Source organism: Arachis duranensis, chromosome 8 (genome assembly GCF_000817695.3).
Source record: "Arachis duranensis cultivar V14167 chromosome 8, aradu.V14167.gnm2.J7QH, whole genome shotgun sequence".
NCBI classification, from domain to species: Eukaryota; Viridiplantae; Streptophyta; class Magnoliopsida; order Fabales; family Fabaceae; genus Arachis; species Arachis duranensis.
In genome coordinates, this window is record NC_029779.3 from 44337969 (window position 1) to 44363282 (window position 25314).

The 25314-nt window shown below is 34.3% G+C and overlaps 4 protein-coding genes across 7 annotated transcripts; 2 read left to right on the forward strand and 2 right to left on the reverse strand.

Moving 5' to 3' along the window:
* Positions 1–7914: 7914 nt before the first annotated feature.
* LOC107462968 (uncharacterized) lies at positions 7915–8721 on the reverse strand. Its single transcript, XM_016081658.1, has one exon. It carries the CDS (start codon positions 8719–8721, stop codon positions 7915–7917), a length of 807 nt encoding a protein of 268 aa, XP_015937144.1.
* Positions 8722–11270: 2549 nt separating this feature from the next.
* LOC107463066 (polyprenol reductase 2) lies at positions 11271–18005 on the forward strand. Of its 2 annotated transcripts, none has more exons than XM_052252990.1 (8): positions 11271–12055; positions 12339–12667; positions 15676–15845; positions 16019–16356; positions 17107–17341; positions 17427–17522; positions 17631–17702; positions 17811–18005. In XM_052252990.1, exons 2-8 carry the CDS (start codon positions 12580–12582, stop codon positions 17913–17915), a joined length of 1104 nt encoding a protein of 367 aa, XP_052108950.1. In that variant the 5' UTR covers positions 11271–12055; positions 12339–12579; the 3' UTR covers positions 17916–18005. The 2 variants fall into 2 exon arrangements, with proteins under 2 accessions (XP_052108950.1, XP_052108951.1); XM_052252991.1 differs by having other exon boundaries at positions 17645–17702.
* A 627-nt stretch (positions 18006–18632) lies between these two features.
* On the forward strand, positions 18633–23109 carry LOC107463079 (uncharacterized protein At2g24330). 2 transcript variants are annotated; one of them, XM_016081812.3, is made up of 6 exons: positions 18637–18848; positions 19668–19938; positions 20472–20616; positions 21706–21815; positions 21897–22326; positions 22493–23109. In XM_016081812.3, the coding sequence occupies exons 2-6, from the start codon at positions 19681–19683 to the stop codon at positions 22807–22809; spliced, it is 1260 nt and encodes a 419-aa protein (XP_015937298.1). In that variant the 5' UTR covers positions 18637–18848; positions 19668–19680; the 3' UTR covers positions 22810–23109. The 2 variants fall into 2 exon arrangements, with proteins under 2 accessions (XP_052109492.1, XP_015937298.1); XM_052253532.1 differs by having other exon boundaries at positions 18633–18848; positions 21706–22326.
* Positions 23110–23598: 489 nt separating this feature from the next.
* LOC107463123 (guanine nucleotide-binding protein subunit gamma 2) lies at positions 23599–25134 on the reverse strand. Of its 2 annotated transcripts, none has more exons than XM_016081865.3 (4): positions 24847–25134; positions 24691–24743; positions 24377–24421; positions 23599–24102 (listed from the first exon to the last, which is right to left on the reverse strand). In XM_016081865.3, exons 1-4 carry the CDS (start codon positions 25063–25065, stop codon positions 24015–24017), a joined length of 405 nt encoding a protein of 134 aa, XP_015937351.1. In that variant the 5' UTR covers positions 25066–25134; the 3' UTR covers positions 23599–24014. The 2 variants fall into 2 exon arrangements, with proteins under 2 accessions (XP_015937351.1, XP_015937352.1); XM_016081866.3 differs by having other exon boundaries at positions 23599–24099; positions 24847–25128.
* Positions 25135–25314: the final 180 nt, after the last annotated feature.

The following is a 25314-nucleotide window of genomic DNA, read 5'->3' on the forward strand; positions in this document are numbered from 1 at the left end:
AAAGCACACAATATTTAGGTTTCATGCACATCTACGAGGTAAATTGTATACCATCAACATCACGAGCCACGTACTCCATGAAATGTTTAGGCTACGAAATGGGTTGAACTCATCACTTGACAAGACTAGTCTAATATTGCATGATTCTTTTGGAAAGTCTTCATCAATTTTATCAAAGTTCTTCCATGCTAGGTCATCAGCAAGATGCTTTAACATCCCATTTTTAATGCGCTCTTCATCATGCCGGCCACCTCAAACTAATTGTCAGCTTTGAACACATAAATAATCTCTGAAGTCTTGGAATTATAGAAAAGTATCTCAGAATATTTGCGGAAATACGACGACATTTTTTGTGGGGTTAGTTCTTACTATCATCACTAGAATTTTTAATATATCGAGAAGTTCTACACACACGATATTGTTCTTCATCCTTTAGTTCTTTTTTATAGAGGAGGCAATCATTAGGACAAACATCAATTTTTTTATAAATAATGGAGAAAAGTGTAGCCTATTTTAAAAATAGACTATACTTTTCAAATATAACTTAAAAAGGGTGTGGTTGAATATGTATTATTTTTTGTAATGTTCATATTATATAATCATCTAAACATTTCAGACCCTCACCTACTTAATACTCATAAAAATAACTATGTTCCCCTGTTGAAGATTCCATCATCATCATCTTATCGTAACTAGAATGTGACTCGCGCGATGCGCGGGACGGTAAATTAATAATAGTATATAATAAATATTAAAAATTATTATATTTTGTAAAATTAAATGAAATATGTATAAACTAAAAATAAATTTAAATAGTATTTTATTTAAAAGAAATGGTAGTACAAAGTATTACCTGTTTTATTTGTTGTAATGGGTGTTGCTATTCAGTGTTTTTAGTTGGAACAAATGTCTTGGTAACGATGTATTTTTGAGAACCTTCTTTGAGATTAAACTCATTTAGTTTGACTTCAAAAATAAGTGAGGTTGCACAAGTTTTTTAATTAGGGTGGTACTTCAAGATTATTACTTTTCTAGAGTGTGATTATATTTGAAGTAGTTGTGCCCAACAATTTTTTTTGCTTCGCCATCAAATAATACAAAAGTTGCTGTAGCACTTTGATTTGAAACCTTTAATTGAATTCTGAACCTAAAATAAGTATTGGGTTAGTAACTAATAATTTGCTAAATGAGATTATGAAAAGTATATAAAGTTACCTTATGTGACACTTTTCACATTCAACATAGTTCCATCCAAATTTGTCATCAATTCCGTTTATAGTTGCTAAAATTATGAAGATCTTTTCCTATTCCAATATTCCATTTATGTTATCATTAGGTATATGGTATTTGAGTAAGAATGAATGTATAATGCATATTGTGAGGTTTTTTTGTCATACCTGAGATTCCCATTACATAGTCATTAGATCTTGAATAGTTATTCGATTTCTAATCATTCTGCTCTGAAGATTTGTGTTGGTATTGTCTTGGCTTGGTATCTCCATTACTTCTTCATGTTGATCAGTCCTGTTTAAATTTTTTTTATATTTGTTAAATTGAATAATTAAATAAATGAATTAATTTTTGAGAGACTTATTAGTTATGAAATACCCATAAGTCAGCTGTGCGAATTCTTCAGTTTCTGGATTGATATAGATTTTTGTACTTGAAGTTGTGCTAACCGAATAATCACCTAAAATGTTATAATATAATAGGTTATATAAAATAAGATTGTGTTGTATTGTGTCAATTAATGAATTATATAAAATATAATTCTTTGAACTAAAAAAATAATAAATTAAATTTTTTTGAAAAAGATCATACCTTTGTATTCACTAACTAATGTTGATGTGAGTGCAACAATTTTTTTGCCCTTGATTTGTGTTGTAATTTCTTTATTTATCCGACTTGAGAGATTTCTCCACAACGTGACTTTCAACACGATGTTCCTAACATTAATAGTATTTTGTTAATAACTATATATCTAAATGAAAAATGAACTGGTTGTATATTTTTTTACTCTTTGAGTATCAATTCCATTCTTCGTATTTTTGTGGGTTTTCCTTTAACATCTACTTGTTCTTCCTCTCCTATTGCATGCAGTTTTTCAATGACATCTACAATAAAAAGAACAAAAATGTGTTGAATTTTTTTAATAAATTATTTTTAATAAGAATAATTGAAATAATATAAAATAAAATTACCTGTTAAAATTTGTCTTTGACCCACTCTGTCAGACAATGTCTCAAGTGATGCAAATTCAGAGAAGTTTAACTTTAACGATATTAAAATACAATTATATATAAAGTATTATAAAATAATATTAAAAGTATAAAAAACAAAATAATTAAAGCATTTTTTTAATTCAATTTAAAAACAGAATAAATTTGTTTATTTTGTACCTTTTCATCTAATATAATCATTTCTAAGCAAAGAGGCTCCTCTTCATTTTTGGGTGTGAATGTTTTCTATAGACGAACTACGCAAATTTTGATAAACCAATTGTCCGTATGTTTGGTTATATTATCCAATGAATGATGCTCCATTGAGTAAGTTTGAGATGTTGTATAGTTTAGAAAGAAATTTCTTATGTTAAATTTGATGTTATTTTAAAGAATAGTGATTAGAGACTTGTATAAGTAGTTCAAATAATATAGAATTTGAATATTTGTAATGTAAAATTTATTATGATTAATAATATTATTATGACATTTATTATATGGATATTTATTACATTTAATGATTGAGTTTATAGAAATTAATAAATTAATTATTGGTGTTATAAAGTTATTATATTATTTATAACGGTAAGATATAATAAATATAAGAATATAGATTTAATATCTTTATAGGTTACAAACTTAATTTCGAAATTTATAATTTAAAAAGACTTGGTTGAAGAGTATTTGTATATTATATGAATTTAATCGAAAACTTCTAGATTTATATGGACTTAATAGAAAACTTATAGACTATTTGCAAATGTTTAAGTTTTAGGAAGTTTTAGAATACTTCATGAAATACACCCGATGCTCGATGTGACTATATGATACTCTTTTTGTATTGTAGAGATCCAAAGTTGAGATCTATGTTCGCTGAAATAATGGCAGTAATGAAGTAATATGCAATAATAATGATATAAATTTTTAATGAGTTAATTTACATAAATTAATAAATTAATTATTAGTATTATATATTTATTGTATTATTTATAACGATAAGATATAATAAATATAGGAATATGATTTCAATGTCTTTATAGGTTACAAATTTAATTTTAAAAAGACTTAATTAAAAAAATATTTGTATATTATATAGACTTAATTAAAAATTTTTAGACTAATATTAATAAAAAAATATTAGTCCTTAACGTTTCTCTTTGAACAATTAATATATACTAATGTACCAAAAACGACAAAAAGTTTATTAGCAGTGATTCAAAATTAATATTCTAATTACTTAATTAAATGACTTCATAAAATTTTGCAGTTAGAATAGAAGACAGTGTATCTTCTTTCTGCCCATTTTTTCTTATCCCACTTTTAAAGCAACTTATTAATTAATAACAGTATTTTTATTTGTAATCATGAATAATACCAATTATTCCTAATAAAATACATAAATTAGCAAGTTAAATTAGATAATATCATATTATTAAATGTGATCGGTCCTTGGTGGAACAAATTGAATGCCGATGTCTTAATGCTAAAGATGACAAAGCATTCCACCTAATATGATATTGTCACATTTAAATATATATTTCTATAGCCGTTAGTGAAGTAATATGCAATAATAATAATATAAATTTATTTACTAACTAATAAATTATTATAAGCTTTAAAATGTAACTTTAACCTATTTAAATTGCTATATGTGATTAAGAATATTACATAAATTTCATAGACCAATTTTAAGTGGTTTAAATTATGATTTATAAATGATATGATTAAGAATTTTGTAAAAGAAAAAAAATAAAAAACTGTAGCATAATATATAAATAAATTTAGAAGTATACAAAACTAAGAGAAAAAAATATCCTTAAAATCAACCCATGGTTATATGTGCAATGTCTAAAAAGAAGTATTGAGATTTAATTTTCGGACCAGTTAGAGCATTGTAGAGGTCGACCTTATTCCGAAGCGTGTTATATCTGTAGATACAACCATTTTCACAAAAAATATGTATGAGGGATTTTAGAAGAAAGAAATATAAACATTACTTCAAACGTAAGAAATTGATTACTTATGAAGAAATATATTATCGCAAATTTTTTTAAAGGAGTTTGGTATGAAATTACTCATCGACTCACAATGTGTAAGAAATGACTTACTTTATAGAAGATATATTCTCATGAGTTTGTTGAAATGCCGTTGATATGAAATCAAGTACTGTAAGTATAAACGATTGGTAAAGAATAAGTTTATGAATAAAAAAGATAAAAGATAGGTTAAGTATATCTACCTTTAAGTTTATGAGAAGAGTAAAATTTGATTCGAGAAAAACACAATGGCTCATACCGGAAGAGCATGGAGGAAATAGGATCTTGGTACGAAAAGGTGCCAAGAAGAAGAGGGTTTCAAGAAGCATGAGAAGAGTAAGGAGTTTTCAGGCGAGAAGCATGAGAAAAATAATGAACTCTTTAGTTTTCAGAAGTTTTTTTTGGGTAGATGTTAATTTGTGTTTTTGTTGTTTTTTATTCTGTTTTTTAGTTTTTTTTTTTAATTTAAAAATAAAAGTTGATTTGATAAGATTTGAGTGGTTGAAATTTGGCAAGATTTGATTGTTTGTTTCTAAAATTTTGCCACGTAAACAATATTACTGACATGACGTTAGTAGAATAAGAGAAATAACTTAAAAATAATATGGTGCATACTTATGTATCTACTTTTATATATTAAGAATATGTGGAGTTGGAAATGCATATGGTCCTTGCTCAATTACCGAGACTAGCACGGATCGCTGGTACACTTCCCATTCTCGTCACTTCAATCCCAATTCCCAAACTCAACTTTCTCCGACTAAAACCCCAAAGTGGTCCCTGAGATTGGGCGAGTTACCCATATTTGTCCCTGACTTTCAAAATTCACTAAAAGCATCCCTGACATTTTGCTCCGGGACCCATAGTTGCCCTTCAACCCTTTCCGACGTCAAGTCAGCAAACGGAAGGTTGATCTGGCACCTCCCTTGCCACGCTGGAGCCAGCAACGGCTAGCTAATGTGGCAAATCTGAATTTTGTACCCAATGTGGTCCCTGGTCCCAATAAAACCCTAAAACCTAAGAATCATTATTATAACTAGTATCTCTTCTTCTCTCCTTCATAATATAATTCTGGACCACCATTGAAGCTCTGAAGCAATGTTTGGAGGTGAAGGGCAAGCCAGTGGGAGCTCGATACAGTCAACAAGCAATGGATATAGACAGTGGGAGCTCGATACGGTCAACAAGCAATGGATATAGGGCGAAGACCCAAAATCGTAGTAGGGCTACGCGTGTACCAGAATGGTGTGGTTGCGGCTGCCGACCTGTGCTCCGGTGGTGGTCTGGGACACATTCCAACCCAAATAAGCCCTTTTTTGGATGCCCAAATTATAATGTTAGCTGTAATTGTTGATTTTTCCTGATTTTTCATTCCTTCTCCAACTTCTAATTTGGTTATTGAAACATTCGTTGACTGCAGACAATTGGTAAAAGATGGTATGGTTTGTTTGTTTGGGCAGATGTTGGGCAAGAGACTGTCCCTGCAAAATCAAAAAGTCTTAACTATAATGAAGAGCAGAAGATGACAAAAGGTTGGAGGCTGGAAAAATTAGAATCGGATGTTAGGAGTCAAAAGTTTATGATCAAATTATTGTTTGTGGTTGTTTCTGTAATGCTGTTGTTCTTACTAGTGGTATTTTGCAAACTTTGATCTCAATGTTGAGTAATGATGCGATTGAGTTCATATGTGTAATATTTGCATGAATGAAAAAAAGTTGTTCAACATGTAACTGTGTTAGCCAACCTGTTGATACTAACTATTTTTGTACCACTAAAGAAAATCTGGATATATAGTAATAGCAAAATATAGCAATAGCAAAATATATTAATCATTTTAACATAACAAAGTCATGATTCATAAGTTTTGACTGCCTTACAAAGTCATAAGAAGGTGCTGCTAACAAAATAAACATAAGCATATGTCTGGTAACAAAGTAATCCTAACCAAACAAGCATGGTATTGCTATACAAAATTACTTTCAAATTGTCTTATACAAAATACATCCCAATACAACAAGCAAGAGTCTTCAATTTTTCTTTCTTGGTGCCTTGAATCCCAGAGTGGGAATGAACTTGAGGATACTGCCAAGTCTTGCAGCTGTTCCTGAGCTAGCACCTTGCATGGGATTCACTGGCTCATGGGCAGAAGTTGGTGAGACAGATGACTTTCTCTTTGGTGGGAGCTTATCCGGTCTTGACTTAGTGATGGTACAAACTTCAGTAGCCTACAAGAATTGTAGTATATCAGATGGTGCGGTTATAATTACATAACACTAAACAATTTACAAGTTGTCATTAGATGAAAAATAAGTTGATTACCTGCTGAGACTCCTCTGGTTCAGAATAAATTGGTTGAGAAATCTCAACTTCAACTGGTTGGACATTAGTGTCATCATCATCAGCCGGAGCATCTTTACCAACATTGGCATCATCAGTGGCATTCGGATCAGGTTCAGCATTGGGGTCAGGTTCCAGGAATTGGATTAATATGATGCTGATATGTCTCCCTATATGAGTCCATAGTAACTAGTTTGTGGCAAAAATCCTCTGGATTCTTGTTCACCCTAGCTAGTGCAGCACACGCATGCACACAGGGTATTCCTACATCCGAAACAGGAATGAATCAATTTAGTACTTAGTGTTAGGTAGTAATATATGAATGAATGTTACATTGGACAAAATAAAATCCACCTGTCAGCATCCAAAATTGACATGTGCATAGGTGTTTTCCTAGATCAACAACATGGTTGGCTGGGTAACCGTGTACCTCAAATATCTCATAACCAGTATCACCTGTCCATATTGGGTGCCAATGTTTTGACTCTTTTCTCACTTTCTCCAGACGACTGTGAATTACTGGTGGTAACTTACCCACATGATTAGCTAATTTTACCTTGTTCTTAGCTATTGTTCTCATGACAAACATTCTCACACCTTCAAGCAAAGTAATGATTGGCTTGGCCCTGGCCTCTTTAATTTTTGAGTTGAATACCTCGCACGCATTATTACATATGCTATCCAATTTAGGCCTGTGACTGAATTGACTCCTGGTCCAGTGTTCTCCTCCCCACTTTGATAGATACGCCCATGCATCCTCGTTGATAATCTTGATCTTGTTCATATTATCTCTGAACTCTTGATACGTGGTGGCTCGTGCACACTCCCACAGCAAGGATCTTAGTTGTAAATCCTTCCATTGCTTGTTAAAATTCTGCCACAAGTGCCAAACATAAAAGCGGTGATGAACACGGGGCATCACCTCTTCCATTGCCGGCAAAAACCCTGTGTACAAAACCACATACCATATCACCATAATAGACCATGACTTTCATTGACGCTCACCATAACAGTCCTTGACTTATAACAATTTATACATAACAGTCCCTGACTTTCATCAATTTACACATAATAGTCCCTGTTTTTGAGAAATGATACTGATATAAGTCCATCATATCTATCGGGGCTCATCCTCATTATTAAAGTTCAGCATATAAATAGCAGACAGTTTTCATCTCTACTCATAACTAATAATATACACAATCCATACAATTTCCTGATATTTTCATATAACAAACCATGGAATTTTCTAGTAAACATATAACAAAGCATGCAATTTTCATATCCATTCATGACTAACATTCCACTATTTTCTAAGATACTCATGAATTAGAGAATACCTTCTGCATGTCAGAGATAAAGCACCACCCATTTTGCCTATAGTCTCCAAGGTCCTGGTGTAGCAACTCAAGAAACCACTTCCAATTCTCCTTGTTTTCTACTCCAACAATTGCCCACGCAATGATGTAGATATGGTGATTAGCATCCTGACCCACTGCCGATAGAATTTGTCCACCAAATTGAGTTTTCAAGAAAGCACCGTCCAGTCCAATCAACGGTCGACATCCGGCTTTGAAACCACTCTTGCAACCACTCAAGCACACATACATTTTATCAAATACTGGATCAGACTGAGGTTGGGGAGTGCAACAAATTTCAACTGTTGATCCAGGGTTAGTCTTGAGAAGTGTAAGACCATAATCCCTCAGCATTTTGTATTGTTCTTTTTCATCCCCAAACACAGCATTACGTGCATCAAAGAGGGCCCTTGATATTGAGTTCTTGTTCAAGGTCAAGTCAAACCTTGACTTGAAGTAAGTGGCTACATCACAATGCTTAAAATTGGGGTACTTCCTAATCTTCTTGACTAGTTTACTCGCCACCCAATTTCTGTTAGCTGCCCTGTTCTTATCTTCCCTTGGGCATGTGTGATCATTAAGGAATGTCTTTATTTGCCAACAAGTATCTTCATGATCCCTTGATGCATACACCACCCATGGACATCCTTTCACCTGACATGTAGCCCTCATCCTCACGTTGTCATTTTTCCTGAACCTAATCCGTCTACCCTCTTGGATTGTGAACTCCCTTACAGCCTCCTTAAAGTCCCATTTTGTGTTGAATTTCATGCCAACTTCCATTTGCAGTTCTCAAACCTTATACCTTCTCTGAACACAGGACAAAAATCTTCGGAGTCCTCATCTGCCCCCTCATCCTCTGAATTGAGGGGAGTTTTCATTTCTTCAGAATGCCATGAATTTGCCCCGTCTGAGTCAGCCCCTGGATCATATGCATTATATGCATCATCCCCTGTTCCACCCACAAAGCCTAGGTCCACATCCCCATCTGAGACCTCCTCAACAAATGCATCATCCTCACTCATAACTTGCTCTTTATCTTTAGCAAACGCAGCAGCAGGAGAATGTTTAAATTTGATGTCTTCCTTAATGGTCTTAGCCTTACAAACATCATTATCATAATCATCATCATCAGACGAAGAACTATCTTCGATCCTTGGCTCATACAAACTATCTTCGTCACTATCATATGAATCAGACGATAGTGCATCACCTCCCTCCTGTCGTGCTTTCAACACTGCCTTTCCCTTAGCAACACTCCTCGTACAAGGCCTAAAATTAGAGGTGGTTGTTGTCTTTTTCTTCTTCAAGGTGGATTTTAGTGTGGAGTTGGATGTTGCTGTTGACACACTTTTAGGGAGAATAGGCTTCGTAGGAGGATTCGACTTTGAATTGCTAGGAGGCTTTGGCTTTTGATTAGTAGGATGCTTCGGCTGTGGATTAGTAGGAGGCTTTGCAAATTGATTAGTAGGAGGCTTCAGCTGTGGATTAGTGGGAGGTTTTGGCTTTTGATAAGTAGCAGGCTTTGCCTGTGATTGATCATTTGGATTGGGAAGAGGCTTTTCCTGACTTGGAGGTTTTGGATTCGTGACAGATTCTGGCATAGTTGGAGGTGTTGGATTACTAGGAGGAGTCAGATTAATTTGAGGGTTCGGAATGTCAATGGTGTTGACAGGCGTTGCCTTGTCTTGGGGGGATTCACTGTTGGGGTTCCTCACTTTGTCATTAGGAGTGACCATGGCACCTTCTTCTTTTGCATCCATGCCAGCCTTTTCCTCCTCATCTTGTAAATAATCTGGAGATGACACCCCATGTTCAAAATACACATCCACCAATCCATTATTCTTGTGAGCAAGGAAACACATCTCTCTAAGCTCATTGTCACTGTTTAGATTCCTTAATCCTGTTTCTAACGTCCTCCCGGGAACTAGCCACCAAAAATGAAGGATCTTGTCATAGCCTAACTCCTTGTAATAATTCCTTATGAAGAAAACGTCCAAGGTATCCTCATCCAGATCACCTAGGCAGGTTAAGTTATCAGGGGTATATCTCAGTTTTCCTTCATCATCTTTCTCAAAGTTTCCTCCATGATGAAACATTATATCCAACAACACATCCATCTGCACCAACAAATCAAAACCATTAAAACTCACACAATCATATCACACGACTTCAACATCGATTAAAATCCCTATACATTAATATCACTGTCACCACCATGCATTAACCCACTATTGAAAAAACCTCTGTTTTATTGCAAAAAAACAGAGCATATACACATCAAACCCTTTGCCCTAACAAAAATTCTTAAACACAATCCTTTAAGGTAATGCAGCCATGAAACTCTAGGACAACCCAACACAGTAACAAGACAATCATACACCTTCATCATAATTTGATTCATGAAATAAATTCAAAAATTATTTCAACCAACACATACCTTCAACAACGCAGAAGACAGAGAAACCACTTGACTAAGGAACACCAAACTCTTCAAACGACGTGTGACAGTGGAGGAGATGGGGAAGACGAAGCTAGGTCGCTGCCATTGATGGGAGAATGAGAAGACGAAGACTGAGCGTGGAGGAGAGGAGAGGAAGTGTGAGAGTGTTCAAACAAATATGGGACTGAAGGCAAACCGTTTTCAAGGGATGGAGCTTATGAACGACGTCGTTTACTTCTTCATTGGGCGCCAAATCGATACTGCGTCGTTTCGCTTGGCTCCAGCGTGGCAAGGGAGGTGCCAGATCAACCTTCCGTTTGCTGACTTGGCGTCGGAAAGGGTTGAAGGGCAACTATGGGTCCCGGAGCAAAATGTCAGGGATGCTTTTAGTGAATTTTGAAAGTCAGGGACAAGTATGGGTAACTCGTCCAATCTCAGGGACCACTTTGGAGTTTTAGTCACTTTCTCCCTACAATCTTGTGTCTTGCTAAAAGGAAAAAAAATCATGCACTTATATTCCAAGCTAAATATATCACTTTTACTCTCTTATATACCCTTTCCATTTTTATTACTTTCATCATTCTCATTGTACAAATTTTTTGCCATTTATTGAAATGGATGTGAATATATGATCCATCTTTACTTGTTTGTATCACCACGCCTTTTATATTTTTATTTAGGTGATACCCCCACTCATTAATCCAGTAACTTAATATTTTAATCGGTTCGATTATCAGTTAGTTTTGATAATTATATAATAAATTAATAAAAAAATTATTTATTTATTTATTAAATATTTGTAATAATAATAGAATAACGACCACAGTTTTTATCCAGCTAGATAGAATCAACTACATAAATAAATATAGAGTGAGTGAGTGGAGAAGATGAGTAACTAGTGTAGTCAACGGTAGAATTCCGGGCAAGAAAGATGTGGGATTCCCACACCACATCAAAAAAGAGAAACCTAAACCCTAGATGCCACTCAAACCCATGCCCTACCTTCTTCCTCTCTGAGCTACTCTCTATCAACCAGAAGGTGTCGTCGCTGTCGGCCTGGCCTCCACCTTCTCCTGTTGGCGTCGCTTGCCTGTACAGAAACCACGGGGTCTTTCGTTTTCACCCGTCTCTCACATTGCTCCTGTGGTCCGTTTTCTCGCTAACGCTCTTTGTTTGTCCATCGCGGTCCTCTTCTCAGTGTAGTAGTGGTTCTTTCTCTCCCTCTCTCTCGGATTTCAGTCTCTCTTACCGCGAGCGTCTCAAAACCCGTATTGACCCGTTGAAACCCGTCTTGACGCGGCCAGTTTTCAAAACCCAGACCGGTCATGCTTATTAAAAAATAAAAAAAAATCTCTAAATATCATCATCTAACTCCAAAACCCTAATTTCACTGGGCTCTGTGGTCCCTCTCATCACCCGTGACACCCTCATCTTCACGCAGACAGTGGCGCACTCCGTCCCGTCTGTCAAACTCTCTTGTCGTCTTCATTCATAGTCGCTGGCGTTCTGTAGTTCGTGTGTCGTCGCCCTCCTTGGTCTCGTGTCGCCGGCTCAGTCAAGAAGAAACCGAGGCGACCAGCAAACACTGCCCCTTGATCGGACGTCGTCGTCTTTGTTGCTTCGTCGCCTCCTTCTTGCCGGTTCTGTCGCCGAGCCGCTGTGGTGAGTCCCTGGCTGCCTTCCCCTGTTTTTCCCTTGGCCCTTTCTTCCGTAGTTCCCATTCCACACTTCACAGCTTCTTGCATTCTTTTTTCCTAATTAATTAATTTTTCATTTTGCTGTAAATCATCAACTGAAATTTAATCAATTTTCTGATCAAATTGACAGTATTGTTGAAGGGTTGATACCATAATTTTCGCTAAATTTTTTAGGTTTATGACTTAAGAATAAATAGTTCCTATTTAGAGAATCTTAGCCTGTAATTGTAATGTTGAAGTTGATTTAGGTGTGGCTGTGCTGAAACTCCGAACTCCAAAGCTGCTCCGTCCCTGACTCAACTTCTACTTCTGCTTCTGTAGGTGATTTTTGTTTTATTTTGTTCAGTTATTCTTTAATCTCTATTAATTTTTTATGTTTAGTATTTTCAGTTTTAATGTAGTTTTAGATAAATTGATGCTAATTGGTTTAGATAAATTGATGCTCGTTAGATAAATTGATGATTAGTTATACTGTTTAGATAATAGGTCATGAAGATGAATAACTCTCATGGTAGTTTTAATCAAAGGGATTGTTCTGATATTGTTCTACAAAGCTGTTCAAGAGAAAATTATTCAGGTGTTTCTTACTTTGGGAGCTGCTGTGTGCATTGTTTTGAGCTTATAAATAGTGATAAGTAGGAAGATGATTGGTTCAAGGGAATTTTTATCATGGTCAAGGTTGCTTGTGAATTCATCAGTGCTGATTATCATGTTAAAGATTGGCAATATCTAGATTTTGTTAGATAATGAAAAGAGGAAAAGTTTGTGATGTTCATTTATCTATCAAGGAAATAAGTTGTGTGTAAATCTATGTGGATATCATAAGAGAAGAAACATTGTTTGGAAGTGTCCAATATAAACATGCGGATCATAATTCTGCAGAAGAGAATCCTATTAAGGAGTGCTTGTCTTGTTGTATCAAAGGCTCTTTACTTGTTTATATCACCATGCCTTTTAGGCTTTTATATTTAATGATTTTATATTTTTATTCAAGTGATACTGGGTCAACTAGTGACCCACCCGTTGACCCAGCGATCCAATATTCTGATCGGTTCGATTACTAGTTATAACTATGCAATGAATTAATAGGTAAAATTTACTTTTATGTATTTATTAAATATTTATAATAAGAGAAAAGGACAAATAGGTTCTTGACCTTTTGATCCGCAGACATTTAAGTCCCCAAAGATTTGAAAATACATTTAAGGTTCTGACTTTTTCAAAACCTAGACATATTGATCCCTCATGTTCACTTGGGTTTGTCAGACTCAACGAAACCTGGTTGATACAGATGCATACGTGAGAGAATTTTTAAAATTGAATAAATTAGACTCAGGGATCGATATGTCCGGATTTTGAAGAGATCAGGGATTTAAATGTATTTTTAAATCCTCCGAGACTTTAATGTCCGTGAACCAAAAAGTCAGGGATCAATTTGTCTTTTTTTCTTGTAATAATAATAGAACAACGACCACAAATTTTTATCGGACTAGATAGAATCAACACTTGAGTGAGTGGAGAAGGAGACGAGTAACAGGTGTAATCAACAGTGGGATTCCCAGCGAGAAAGATGTGGGATTCCCACACCACATCAAAGAAGAGAGACCTAAACCATAGCAGCCATTCAAACCCATGCCCCACCTTCTTCATCCCGGAGCTACTCTCTGTCAACCAGAGGGTGTCGTCGCCGTCGGCCTAGCCTCCACCTTCTCCTATTGGCGTCGCTCGCGTGTACAAAACCCACGGGGTCCTTTGTTTTCTCCCGTCTCTCACATCGCTCCTGTGGTCCGTTTTCTCGCCGGTGCTCTTTGTTTCTCCGTCGCGGTCCTGTTCTCAGTGTAGCAGTGGTTTGTTCTCTCCTCGGAATCTCTCTCTTCCAGCGCTCTCCCTCTCTCTCAGAACTTAGTCTCTCTCATCGCGAGCGTCTCTGCTTGCGCCCAGCCGTCTTCTCCTCGCCGTCACCTTCTCCTTGCCTCCACTGCTTCTTAGTTAATAATAACTTTGTTCTGACTTCTGAGTTAATGTTAATTTTCTGATTTAACGTTGATTGGTGATTTTGTTGAGTTAGTTAATTTTCTGAGTTAAATATTGTTGATTGTTGTTAATTTTTTTGAGATAACAAGGGTTTAAATCCTTCCTTTAAATTGTTCTTAGGGTTGACTAAGGATTATACGCATCATGATTCTGGGAAAGTGATGGCACCAAGTCTTCGTTTATTTATCTTCAGTTTTATTTTATTTTATTTTATTTTGAAATTTGACATTGGACTTACGTTTATGTGAAGTTATAGGAACAGAATTTTCAAACACAATGAAGATTAAGATGACTTTTCAATGTTTGTTTTCCAAACACAAAAGGATGATATGCATCATGATTCATGGACTAGTTTAGTGTGTTTAGGGTTTTCAGAGTTAGTGTGTTTTTCATTATATTTGAACTTTTTGTGAACTTTTAATTATAAATTTTAGATAAATTATTAGATGAAATTGTGAAGTATGGAATGTTATTAGTAGAAATAATTGAATTTAAATATTTAAAATTATATATTATATTTTTAATAATTTTATTTTATATTTAATTAAATCGATTCAATCACGGTTTGATTCTGGTTGGACCACTAAATTATTAAACCAGTTACTTGATCGGTTTACTGACCGGTTTGGTTTTTTCAACCTTGGTTTATACATAAATTTTATTTAATTATATTGTGTATGGTCATCTTGGGTTATCCTCATTCCTTCTCAACTTATCTATCTCCATTTGATCTATTTTCTTTCCATAGGATTTACCGATTTGTGTCTACATATTCAAACTATCTGAGATGAGAGTGTACCATATCTTTTAATAATAGACGAGATTTATATAATACGTATAATAATCATAATAAATATAAAATTAGTAAAAATGATAAATATTTAGTGTTATTGACGGTTATATATGAAAAAGATATTATATGAAAACAAAGTTGGAATTAGGTAATGATGTCAATTTTTGTTTTTGGGTATTGTAACTCTATTTTCTTTTAAGTGGCATAAATTGAACTTATTTTTTGGGCGTTGGAGTGCAATAAGCCCAAAGACCAAAAATATATAAACAAAGATAAAGGACACAGCCTACACTTAATAACCAATCAAGAACACATGTGAGTCTAATTACGAATACAACAGCCTGCTGGCTTCTTACCCTACAATATGTATCCAAGACTTGTTTTATATATATGAGGAATGTTTGAGGGCCATCAAAATTTATTGTTTTTGGCCAACAATAATTTGCACTTATATTTGCAGGTATTTGCACACAAGAAACATAATTTATAGCAATATTTATCAGAGTTTGCACACATGAATCAATACAATTTGTATCTATATTTTGCAGAATTTGCACATGATTTTGGGCCGGTACTTGATAGCAATAATTTGCACCCATTTTTACAAGTGCTTACATACAAGAAACATATAATTTGCATCTATATTTACCAGAGTTTGCACACATTAATCAATACAATTTGCATCTACATTTTTTAGAATTTGTACACAAAAATGACTATGTTTCTCAGTTGAAGATTCCATCATCGTCATCTTATAGTAATGGAGTTGGAGATGCATATGGTCCTTCCTCAATTGTTGAGACTAGCATGGATCGCTGGTACACTTCCCATTCTCATCGCTTCAATCCCAATTCCCAAACTCAACTTTCTCCATACAATCTTGTTGGGTTTTGCTAGAAGGGGAAAAATCATGCACTCATCTTCCCAGGTAAATAAATCAGTTTCACTCCCCTATATACCCTTTTCATTTTTATTACTTTTATCATTGCCATTGTACAAATTTCTTGCCTTTTACTAAAATAGATGTGAATATATGATCCATCGAATAATGGGGTACTTGAAAGTTTGAAAGTGTGCAATATATTTTATTTGACTTTGCAGAAATTCACACTCCCTCAGAGATTCTTCTTGCATTTCTATATTGTTGCATCAATATGGACAACGTTCTTGCTTGTTACAACTTGGTGTTATGCATACACCATGGTGCCACCGGTTAGGGAATCATCTGCATACTCTACCATTACAAGCTACTTGATCGGAGGCTCAGCTCTGGGAACTGGTTCAACTACAATGCTTCAAAGGCATGCTGTTTGGCAAGCTGTTTTTCTTCTTTTGTTAATGGAAGCTCAAGTGTTGAGACGCCTATTTGAAACCATATATGTTTTTAAATATAGCCCCTCTGCCCGCATGCACGTCCTTGGTTATCTCACTGGAATGTTGTAAGTTTATTTCATAATCTTTCTAATTTACCTCCCTTGGAACTCCCTTTCTCTTTTTTATTAGAATAATTTTGACTATTACATATTCCTAATGTGGTATTGTGTGTGTGAAGGGCCTATTTACTTGTTATTAATCTGAAATCATAGTGAATTACTCTGTTCTTATTGAATTACTTTGATTTAATTTCTTTTCTACAGGCTACAAAACATTTATTTATGACAGATATTGTCATATTTTAATACATAAGATTTAATTGTTGTTCAGCTACTATGCATTTGCTACATTGTAGTGTATAAATTGCCGTAAACTTTTTGGGGGATGGGTATGGCAATGTTCTAGCTGGCAAAAAGCTTTGTAGTTTACTAGTTTATGAATGTGACAACATGGAATTTAGATTTATGCTCCATGGAGATACATTTTTTTGGAAAGTTTGGACTGGAAACCTTGTGTACCGTACTAAAAGAAAACTAAAACAGAAGAGAAACTCTAAGAAAAGTATGGGAAAAGCAAGCAGAACCCTGCAGTTGTGAATGGCTAATTCCATATATATGTAACTACTCCTAGGTATATTTGAAGTGCTGCACGTTGATTTGAAATTTTAATCTAGTTTCAAGGATTATGATCTGTTTCTTAGATGAATAATGAATTCTGCTTTCTCTTTTACTATGCTTGTTATTTATCACTCACTGGTTGGATACAAGCAAACACTAAAATGGGAATGATTGGTTTGTTTGTTTTTACAAAGCTAGCTTCTACCTAGCAGCACCACTGTCACTATGTGCTGATTGCGCCTTAGATGTGTTTTACTTCCTAGTAAATCTAGTCACCAAGTTCATCGTCATAGGCAAGGATCATATGCCAGCAGTGGAGGTAGAACTTTGGCAAGTTGTAAATCCTCTTTTCAGACTTGGATGGAGACATTGGATCGGCGCGACTGTTTTTTTTTGGGGTTGGATTCATCAACAAAGATGCCATAAGATTCTTGTATGTCCACTTGAAACTTGACATTAAAATCTTAACATTCTTTTAAATTTCTGTCGTGTTTGTCTGAATTTTATAATTTTGCTAGGGTTCGCTTCGAAATTCAAGACAAGCAGAGGAATATGCAATTCCTCACGGTGATTGGTTTGAAATTGTTTCCTCTCCACATTATCTCTCTGAAATGGTAACACTCCCCCTCCCCCCTCCTTCCTCCTTTTCTCCCATATTGTTTTCCTTATGTTATTATGTAATCCATGATGTTAAATATGCCTAATGTTTCACAATAATGAAGGTTATATACGGCAGTTTTGTAGTTGCTACTGGATGGTCCAATCTAACCATATGGTTACTTCTTGTTTTTGTGGTAATAATACATAAATTTTAGATTAGCAAGATTTTCTAATTCTTGAAGGTGGAAAAAACGTTTAGTTGATTTTTTTTCCCTTTGCCATGTTTCTTTCACTTGGTTCAGCTGGCAAATTTGTCATTTGCAGCAGTGGAAACACATAGGTGGTATCATCAGAAATTTGAAGATTATCCAAGTAGTCGGTTTGCTGTTATACCATATATTCTCTGAGATTATGAGACAAATAGACAATACTTTTCATGTTAGATGTGTCTGTTCATATGAACTTATTTTGTTTATAGAAAAATTACTTGTATTTAATATTATTGGGATTTCTACACACGAAATTTATTTATAATTTTTTTTTCCAAAGATAACATTTCCAGAATCGTGTAAAGTAAAAAAAAATGGATAAACAAGTAAAGCAACTAAAATATTCCGGATTCTTAGTTTCTTACTTAGGCACCTATTGCCTCTGATGCTTTTTTAGTTATTCTAATATGAACACTACTTTTTTGTTTTTCTATGAGAAATAACCTAAATCAATTTTTAAAATATTTTTAATTAAATTTTTTAATTTTTAATAAATTTTAATCACAATTATTCTGTAAATTATTATTTTATTAGGCAAATTAATTTTTACATCAGATTATTCATCTATACGAAGGAATTTATATAAAAATTATTATGATTTTTTAAATATTGACAAAAACTAATTTATCTAAATTTTTATCAAATTTAACGTAAAAATTATATATCTAATAAAATAAAAAATAAAAAAATTAACACCTCTCTATTTAACAAGCAACACTCCTACTTTTGAATTCAAATATAAGAAAATTAAAAAAAATTTATAAAATATTTAAATATAATTATTTTAAATTTTTTTAAAAAATAATTCAAATTAAAAAAAAAAACTCACCCAAACAAGGCATTACAGGAGCTTTGAGAGAGGGTGAGATGAAGTCTCAAAAAGGCAGCCTGAACGTGCGTGCGTGTTTGCGTGTCTCTGTGTGTGTGTGTGTGAAAAGTAGAAACCCCGAAAAGCGAAATTCCTGAATGCTATCATCATCTTCTGAATCTTGATCATTGCTTCCAATATCATCATCGAATCACCTTGCTTCATTGCATCGCGTTAGATCCCAAGCGAAACAAGAATACAAGGTAAAATTTCTACAACCTTCTCAGATTGGCGTTCTTCCGTTGTTGATACGATCTTTTGTATTCCCAATTCACGGCCATCTCCCATCGCCTTCTTATTATTGAATTTATTAACGGGAGAAGAAAAAAGACAAAGAAAAAAAATGAAGGAAAAATTGGAATTGAGTGTTATAATATGAAATGAACGCAATCGAGGCATTGTAAAGGAGTGGGAATTAGTTCAAATGTATCTTTTTGGATTTTGCTTACCTGCATTTGATATTTCTCAAAGAAATTGCTCTTTTTCTTGTGTATTTATTCATTTTGTGATGATCGTAGAAATTGTTCACTTGCAGCAATATAAGTAGTAGTGAATACCATAGTTGAGCCGAAGTGGAGCAATATAAGAATTCACTTATTTTATCCCTGATTATTCAATTAAATGGAGGAAAAGAAAATTCAGATTGAATGGGTTACTATCCAAATTGTTCCGGCTTAGCATAATTAAAGCTATGCGAGGGAGTGGAAACTGCTTAAAACGCAGCTTTTGAGGGATGATGATTTGAATTACATATCCCCTTATAAAAGGTTCACTTGTAGCTATCTAAGTTTAGTGTGTTAATAGTGAAAGTTCTAATTCAATATACACACGGGCACAAATGAACGTCATAATTCTGATTTGAATTGCGTTGCTATTTCATCTTTTCTCATATAAAATTTTTTACTTGCAGCAATCTAGATGTTGCGTGTTGGTACTTGGTAGTGAATATCCTAATTGAACTGGGGCAGTCTTGTGTGTATGATTGTTGTTCTGATTATTATGAAAAATGTTTGTTTTTACAGGAAATAAAAAGGGATGGCTGATGATAAAGCAGTTGGGGAAGATGAAAAGAAAGAGCCAAGTACTACTGCCACCAAAAATGTGAGACAGAAGCGCAGAGGGTTCCTTTCTGGAATTTGGAATGGACTATTTAGGTTACATGGGGATGATTTTGAGAAGAGGCTCCAATACATATCTAAAGAAGAGGCTGCAGTTCTTTCTAGAATGAAAAGGAGGTCACGATCCTGGAGGCAGATATCTTGGAATGTAATTGTATTTTCTGTTATATTAGAGGTATGGAATATCTGCTATATGACAGTTTATCACACTTCCAGCCAGTGTTTCTTGTCAGTTTTCCATGCATTACTAGATAGCGTTCTAAAATCTAAAGATTAATGTGTATTTCAGATTATCATAATTTGTGCATTTAAGATGATAGTTTGAGTGGCTTCTGGAGAAGCATTCTTTTTTCCCTCAGCATATGTGAATATTTCATGGAGTCAAAATGTTGAACTGCATTGCTGGCATACTTCGATCTGTGTTAGTGAAAGTTGCACTTTTTTATGACCATAAGAACTGCATAGCAACTTATTTACATATTAGGAACCCAATAATAATCAGTTACAGTAGTTGTTCAATTCAATTTATTAGTTTGTTTTACTTATAAATTATTATTATTAGCTTTTTTTTTAACAGCTAATAAAGTGTGTATTTGGTTAACATCTGTAAATAAGTTGCTTTCATGGTCTTAAACAGTAACCTTTTTTTCCCCTTGTATTGGAAACAAAAGATACAATAATTTTGCTTAAAATGGTTTGAACTTTCAGGTCATTGCTGTAGTTTATGCTATCATGACAACAAGATCTGTGGATATGAATTGGAAGATGAGGGCAGTCCGGGTTTCGCCAATGTTTCTTTTGCCTGTATTAGCATCTGCAGCATATTCAACCTTTGTTAGCTTTGTGAGGATTTGTAAGTGTCATAATATTTTTTTTTAACGTACACATCTTGCAGAAGCTAGTATGTGTGACGTGCACGCATGTACATATCTTAACAAAATAACAAGCAAAATTTCAGATGAATAGGGTGTGTTCTACTTTGATTTAGTTTACATCAGTGTTGCTTAGTTGGCAGTCAATAGAATCTTTAGTTTTGTGTTGTGATATCCAAATTCAATGTCTTCCAGTGGTCTTATTCAAGATACAGTATATATGGAAAGAGTTCTAAATCTCTTATTTTCATCAGAATTTGTGCCATTTATCTGAAAGTTAGAATCAGAAAGCTTCAAAATTGAGTTTCTCTGCATTGCTGACTAAATTCATTGATCAAATCATCAAAGTACTTAAATAGTTGTTAGGACCAGTGGCATACTCTTTTCTTTAGTTCATTCTTCAATGAATGCTTTCATTTATTTATTATTATTTTTTGAGTGATTACCCAAATCAGTTCCGGAGGTTTTTAATATTGAAGACTTTAGTCCCTTAGGTTTCAAAATACACAAAATAGTCCCTAATGTTCACTTCCATTAGACAATACAATCCTCTAATTTTATCCATAATCAAAATGACTGTTTTGGAATTTTTAAATTTTTCGAAACTGTTGAGATTTTTAAACTCTTCGAGGACTATGTTGTACTTCACTCTTCAGATCAAATTGGAGGGGGTGTATTGTCTAACGGAGATCAATATTGGGGACTGTTTTGTGTATTTTGAATTTCGGAGGACTAAAGTGTCTATTCTAAAAACTTTAGGAAATAATTTGGATAATTACTCTTATTTTTTTTAAAAAAAATCTTCGCTGTCAAATTGATAGCTCAGTATAATCTTCTTTGCTCTCCAATGAAACTTAAGTTTGGGGGAGAATGATTGAAGGAGCAGCATCTGATATTAACAGTTTATTGAAAAAATTCATTACCATAATGCTTTAAAAGGAGCAGTTTTAATAATTAACAGTTTTAAAATTGGATTCTAATTTATTATTTATGCACTGATAACCTATTTTCAGAATTTGAATATGCCCCAGGTAAATCAGATCCAATAATTATTTGTGCTTTTTTAATAGGTGATCGCAGGGACGAGAAAATTCTTGTAAGGCTTAGAGAAGAAAGGCAAGCAAAAATTGATGAGCTGAAGGAAAAGACAAATTATTACACTACACAACAGCTCATTCAGGTGATTGTTTGTAGCAAGGCTTGTTACAATGGTTTTCAATATCATGTTTATTACATTGTATATCATAATTGTGGTTTGCAGAGATATGATCCAGATCCAGCCGCAAAAGCAGCTGCGGCAACTGTTTTGGCATCTAAGTTGGGTGCAGAATCAGGTTTGAGGGTGTATATGGGAGATGAATTAAATCCCACTGCTACAATGGGGAGGAGCAATGATGTTGAACTTGTACAGTCAAGTGGACTTCGAAATCGAAAACAACCTCCCGCTAGATCCTCTAGTTCAGAGGCAACTACTCCATTTAATCCTGATCAACAACATTTAGTTGGAGGATCCGGGGGACTTGATCAAACTCAGACTTCTGAGTATAATCATCTTGTTGTTGAGCATCACCAACCACAAAGTTCAACCTCACAAGATGGAGGATGGCTTGCTAAAATTGCAGCGTTGCTTGTGGGCGAGGATCCTACCCAGTCTTATGCTCTCATATGTGGCAACTGCCATATGCATAATGGTTAGTAGATTGGAACTTGGATGGGACATTATACCCTTTTGTGCTTTTGCATTCATAGCATAATAGAGATGATTGTAGCAGTGCTACTTTTTTGTTTTGTTCAATAATCTTATATGAGTAAAGTGGCACAAGAACTGCATGTTCTTATATACTTATGTCCTTTCAGGTCTAGCTCGGAAGGAGGATTTCCCATATGTAACATACTATTGCCCCCACTGTCATGCCCTGAATCAACCAAAGCAATTAGATGGCAATATCTCCCGGGCATCCCCAAGAATGGGGTCTCCGAAAGCTTATGAAAGTGAGGCAGTAAAATATGCTAGCGGTTCTGCAGCTGAGAGCATGCTACTCACAAGCAATAACCCCGTGGATGTTATTGCTTCTGCAACTGAGAGCACAATCACGAGCAATAGCCCCGTTAATGCTAGCCCTGAGATTGAGGAAGTATCAGAAAGGACGAGCTCGGAAGATAAAGCTGATTAAAAGGGCATTGTTGTGGTGTTGTTTTTGCGGTTTGGATGATATATCTTGCTGATGCATATACAGAGAGCATGCTTGCAAATGGTTTCTTTGGTTGGTGCTTGTAACAGAAGTGCTGATATACTTTGATACATCTTGTGATTATGATACATACACGTATTGCTTGTGAATTACGGCAGTTTTGGCATTTTGGTGATTCTTTTTCTTTTTCCTTTTGTAATATTATATTCTGACAGTGCTCCAGTTTAAAACTTGGATTGGATTGTACCTGAGAAATTATGAAAGCGAAATCTTATTTCTGAATGTGCATTAGGCATTCCCTCAGGTTTTGGTTAACATTGATGAGGTTATTGTCTGAAGTACTTGACTAGAATTTCTTTGTTGCGACTTTTTATTTGGTATTTTGTGTATACATTTATAGCAATTAAGATTGTTTAAATTTTTAAACAAATCATAAATTATGAATATTTAGAAATGCAAGTATTGATGGGTGCAGGATAAAAACATATTGCATATCTCTGTACATTATAACTCATTATTGTAAAATCAAATTGTTTTCATCATGTTGATGCTCTCCCACGCACACCTCAAATGGTAGCGATACAGCGGCTCAAGAATGACTTGCAGTGTAGGGCAATGTGCATAGAGCGGCTTGTTTCCGTCAACAGAGGAAATCGAGCACCAAATCTGGATTCTCGCCAGGACGATTCACACCGGAGTTTGGTGCCACCATTGCAACAACTATGAACTTGCAAAATTGTAGAAAATCAAGAGGAGAGGATACGAAGCAAGTTGAGATCAAAGAAGTCGAACTCAATTAGACAAGTTCTGATTTGAACAATGTGAGGAAAAACAGTTACAAAGTTACAATGCTCCTTGGAGAGAGCAGTTGAGAGGATGAGAAACTAATTGTAACTAACTTGCCAGCCTGGCATAACTGACTTTCCAGCGTGGCATAGCCATGAGCTGTTGTATAAATATTACATAGTAGTATATTACAGTAATAACAAGAAAGATGAAAGGATAAAATGAATAATTCAAAGAGAAAGAAAGAAAGATTGATTTAGTTACACATTATCAATCTTTTTGGTACATCAACGGCATTAAAATCTAACTTTTACGACCACATTCATCAACACTATAGTACACTTGAATCGCCTTTTTATTTTTCAATCTTCCAGATGCTGAATTATGCTATCGTCAGAGTTCTAAATCCAACGCTTGTGACTTCTGGAATTGTTGGTGCCTCCTCCGAACCATCGATCCCAGGTAGCATCTACTGGCCCTTTAGTCCTGCTAACATATATATGTTTCATTAATTTCATCATATTCACATTTAAGACATACAAAAATAATACTATTTATTTACTAAAATTAGCTACTATGTATTTGTGTATAAATACGTATATTGTTTAATTTATTTTTAATGTGTATTTTGTATTACAACATGTATTTTATATTCATTGATTTTAATTGCTGACGTTAATGTACACCTAACATGATTGTAATAGATATTAAGCAACGTGGTTCATTTAGATTTAATGTTGCTAGGATGAAGATGATCACTTACATTGGAAGGAGTGGATCAGGAATGGATTCAATGCTTGAAATGACACTGCACAACCACAAATAGATATTAATTTAGGTAATTAGAAACCATTGAAATAAGAAAAATACCTAATTATTAGTATTATTTTTGTTAGAAAGTATTTACTGAGTTGACTCATTTTCTTAATTATTAGATATCGTGTGGAATTCAACTAATATAATTTCTACATCTCATACTCCATCTACTTATAAAGAAATATATATTAGTTTGGTATAAAAAAAATGTGGAGTGGATATATAACAAAATCAAAGGAGAAAGAATGAGTGTGTTTTTACTTTTCACATACGGTGGAGGATTCACCTATTGTTTCAAGCTCTTCCAATTCTTCCTACATGATAATAATAATAATAATAGACTGATTACAGTTGTATAACAAAAGGAAATAATTGACCACAAAATTAAAAGAAGAAGAAGAAGAAGAAGATGTTGACCTGAATGATAATGATTTGGTTATTAAGGTGGGATATTGCAGCTTGCATCCTATGCTTTCCAAAGAATCCAGGAAAAGAGCAAGATCCTGCAGCTTGTGCTAAAGGATGATGATGATTATGATTATGATTATGAGTACTATTAGATTTCTCAGTTCCTTTTGATGTTGTTCCATTCTCAGTTGACATTTCTTCTTGTTGTTGCCGTTCATCGTCCTCCATTTCTGCTAATTGATATTACCAATAAGTTGATTATTCTACAAATGGAATTATATATGCAAAAAAATTGGAAGAAAGAGAAGGATTTGAGTCAAAAAGGGAGGGTAGGAACATGGCTTATACTTAAAAGTGTGGACCACTTGCCTTCCATAAGAAATTAAGATAATGATGGAAGTAAGTATTTGTGTGAAATGGGTTTATATATTTTGAAAAGAGAAACTTATCTTTAGTATTTTTGTAAATTAGTATAAA

Excerpts from the sequence above, each read along its gene's own strand:
- LOC107462968 (XM_016081658.1), bottom strand. The coding sequence starts at position 8,721 with ATGAAATTCAACACAAAATGGGACTTTAAGGAGGCTGTAAGGGAGTTC.
- LOC107463066 (XM_052252990.1), top strand. The coding sequence starts at position 12,580 with ATGAAGATGAATAACTCTCATGGTAGTTTTAATCAAAGGGATTGTTCT. Across the intron at positions 17,342-17,426 it reads AAAGATGCCATAAGATTCTT|GGTTCGCTTCGAAATTCAAG; the intron begins GTATGTCCACTT and ends TAATTTTGCTAG. Across the intron at positions 17,523-17,630 it reads CACATTATCTCTCTGAAATG|GTTATATACGGCAGTTTTGT; the intron begins GTAACACTCCCC and ends ACAATAATGAAG.
- LOC107463079 (XM_052253532.1), top strand. The coding sequence starts at position 19,681 with ATGGCTGATGATAAAGCAGTTGGGGAAGATGAAAAGAAAGAGCCAAGT. Across the intron at positions 20,617-21,705 it reads TGTTAGCTTTGTGAGGATTT|GTGATCGCAGGGACGAGAAA; the intron begins GTAAGTGTCATA and ends CTTTTTTAATAG. Across the intron at positions 22,327-22,492 it reads CAACTGCCATATGCATAATG|GTCTAGCTCGGAAGGAGGAT; the intron begins GTTAGTAGATTG and ends ATGTCCTTTCAG.
- LOC107463123 (XM_016081865.3), bottom strand. The coding sequence starts at position 25,065 with ATGGAGGACGATGAACGGCAACAACAAGAAGAAATGTCAACTGAGAAT. Across the intron at positions 24,422-24,690 it reads TCCTCCACCGTATGTGAAAA|TGTCATTTCAAGCATTGAAT; the intron begins GTAAAAACACAC and ends GTGGTTGTGCAG. Across the intron at positions 24,103-24,376 it reads CCTGATCCACTCCTTCCAAT|CAGGACTAAAGGGCCAGTAG; the intron begins GTAAGTGATCAT and ends TATATATGTTAG.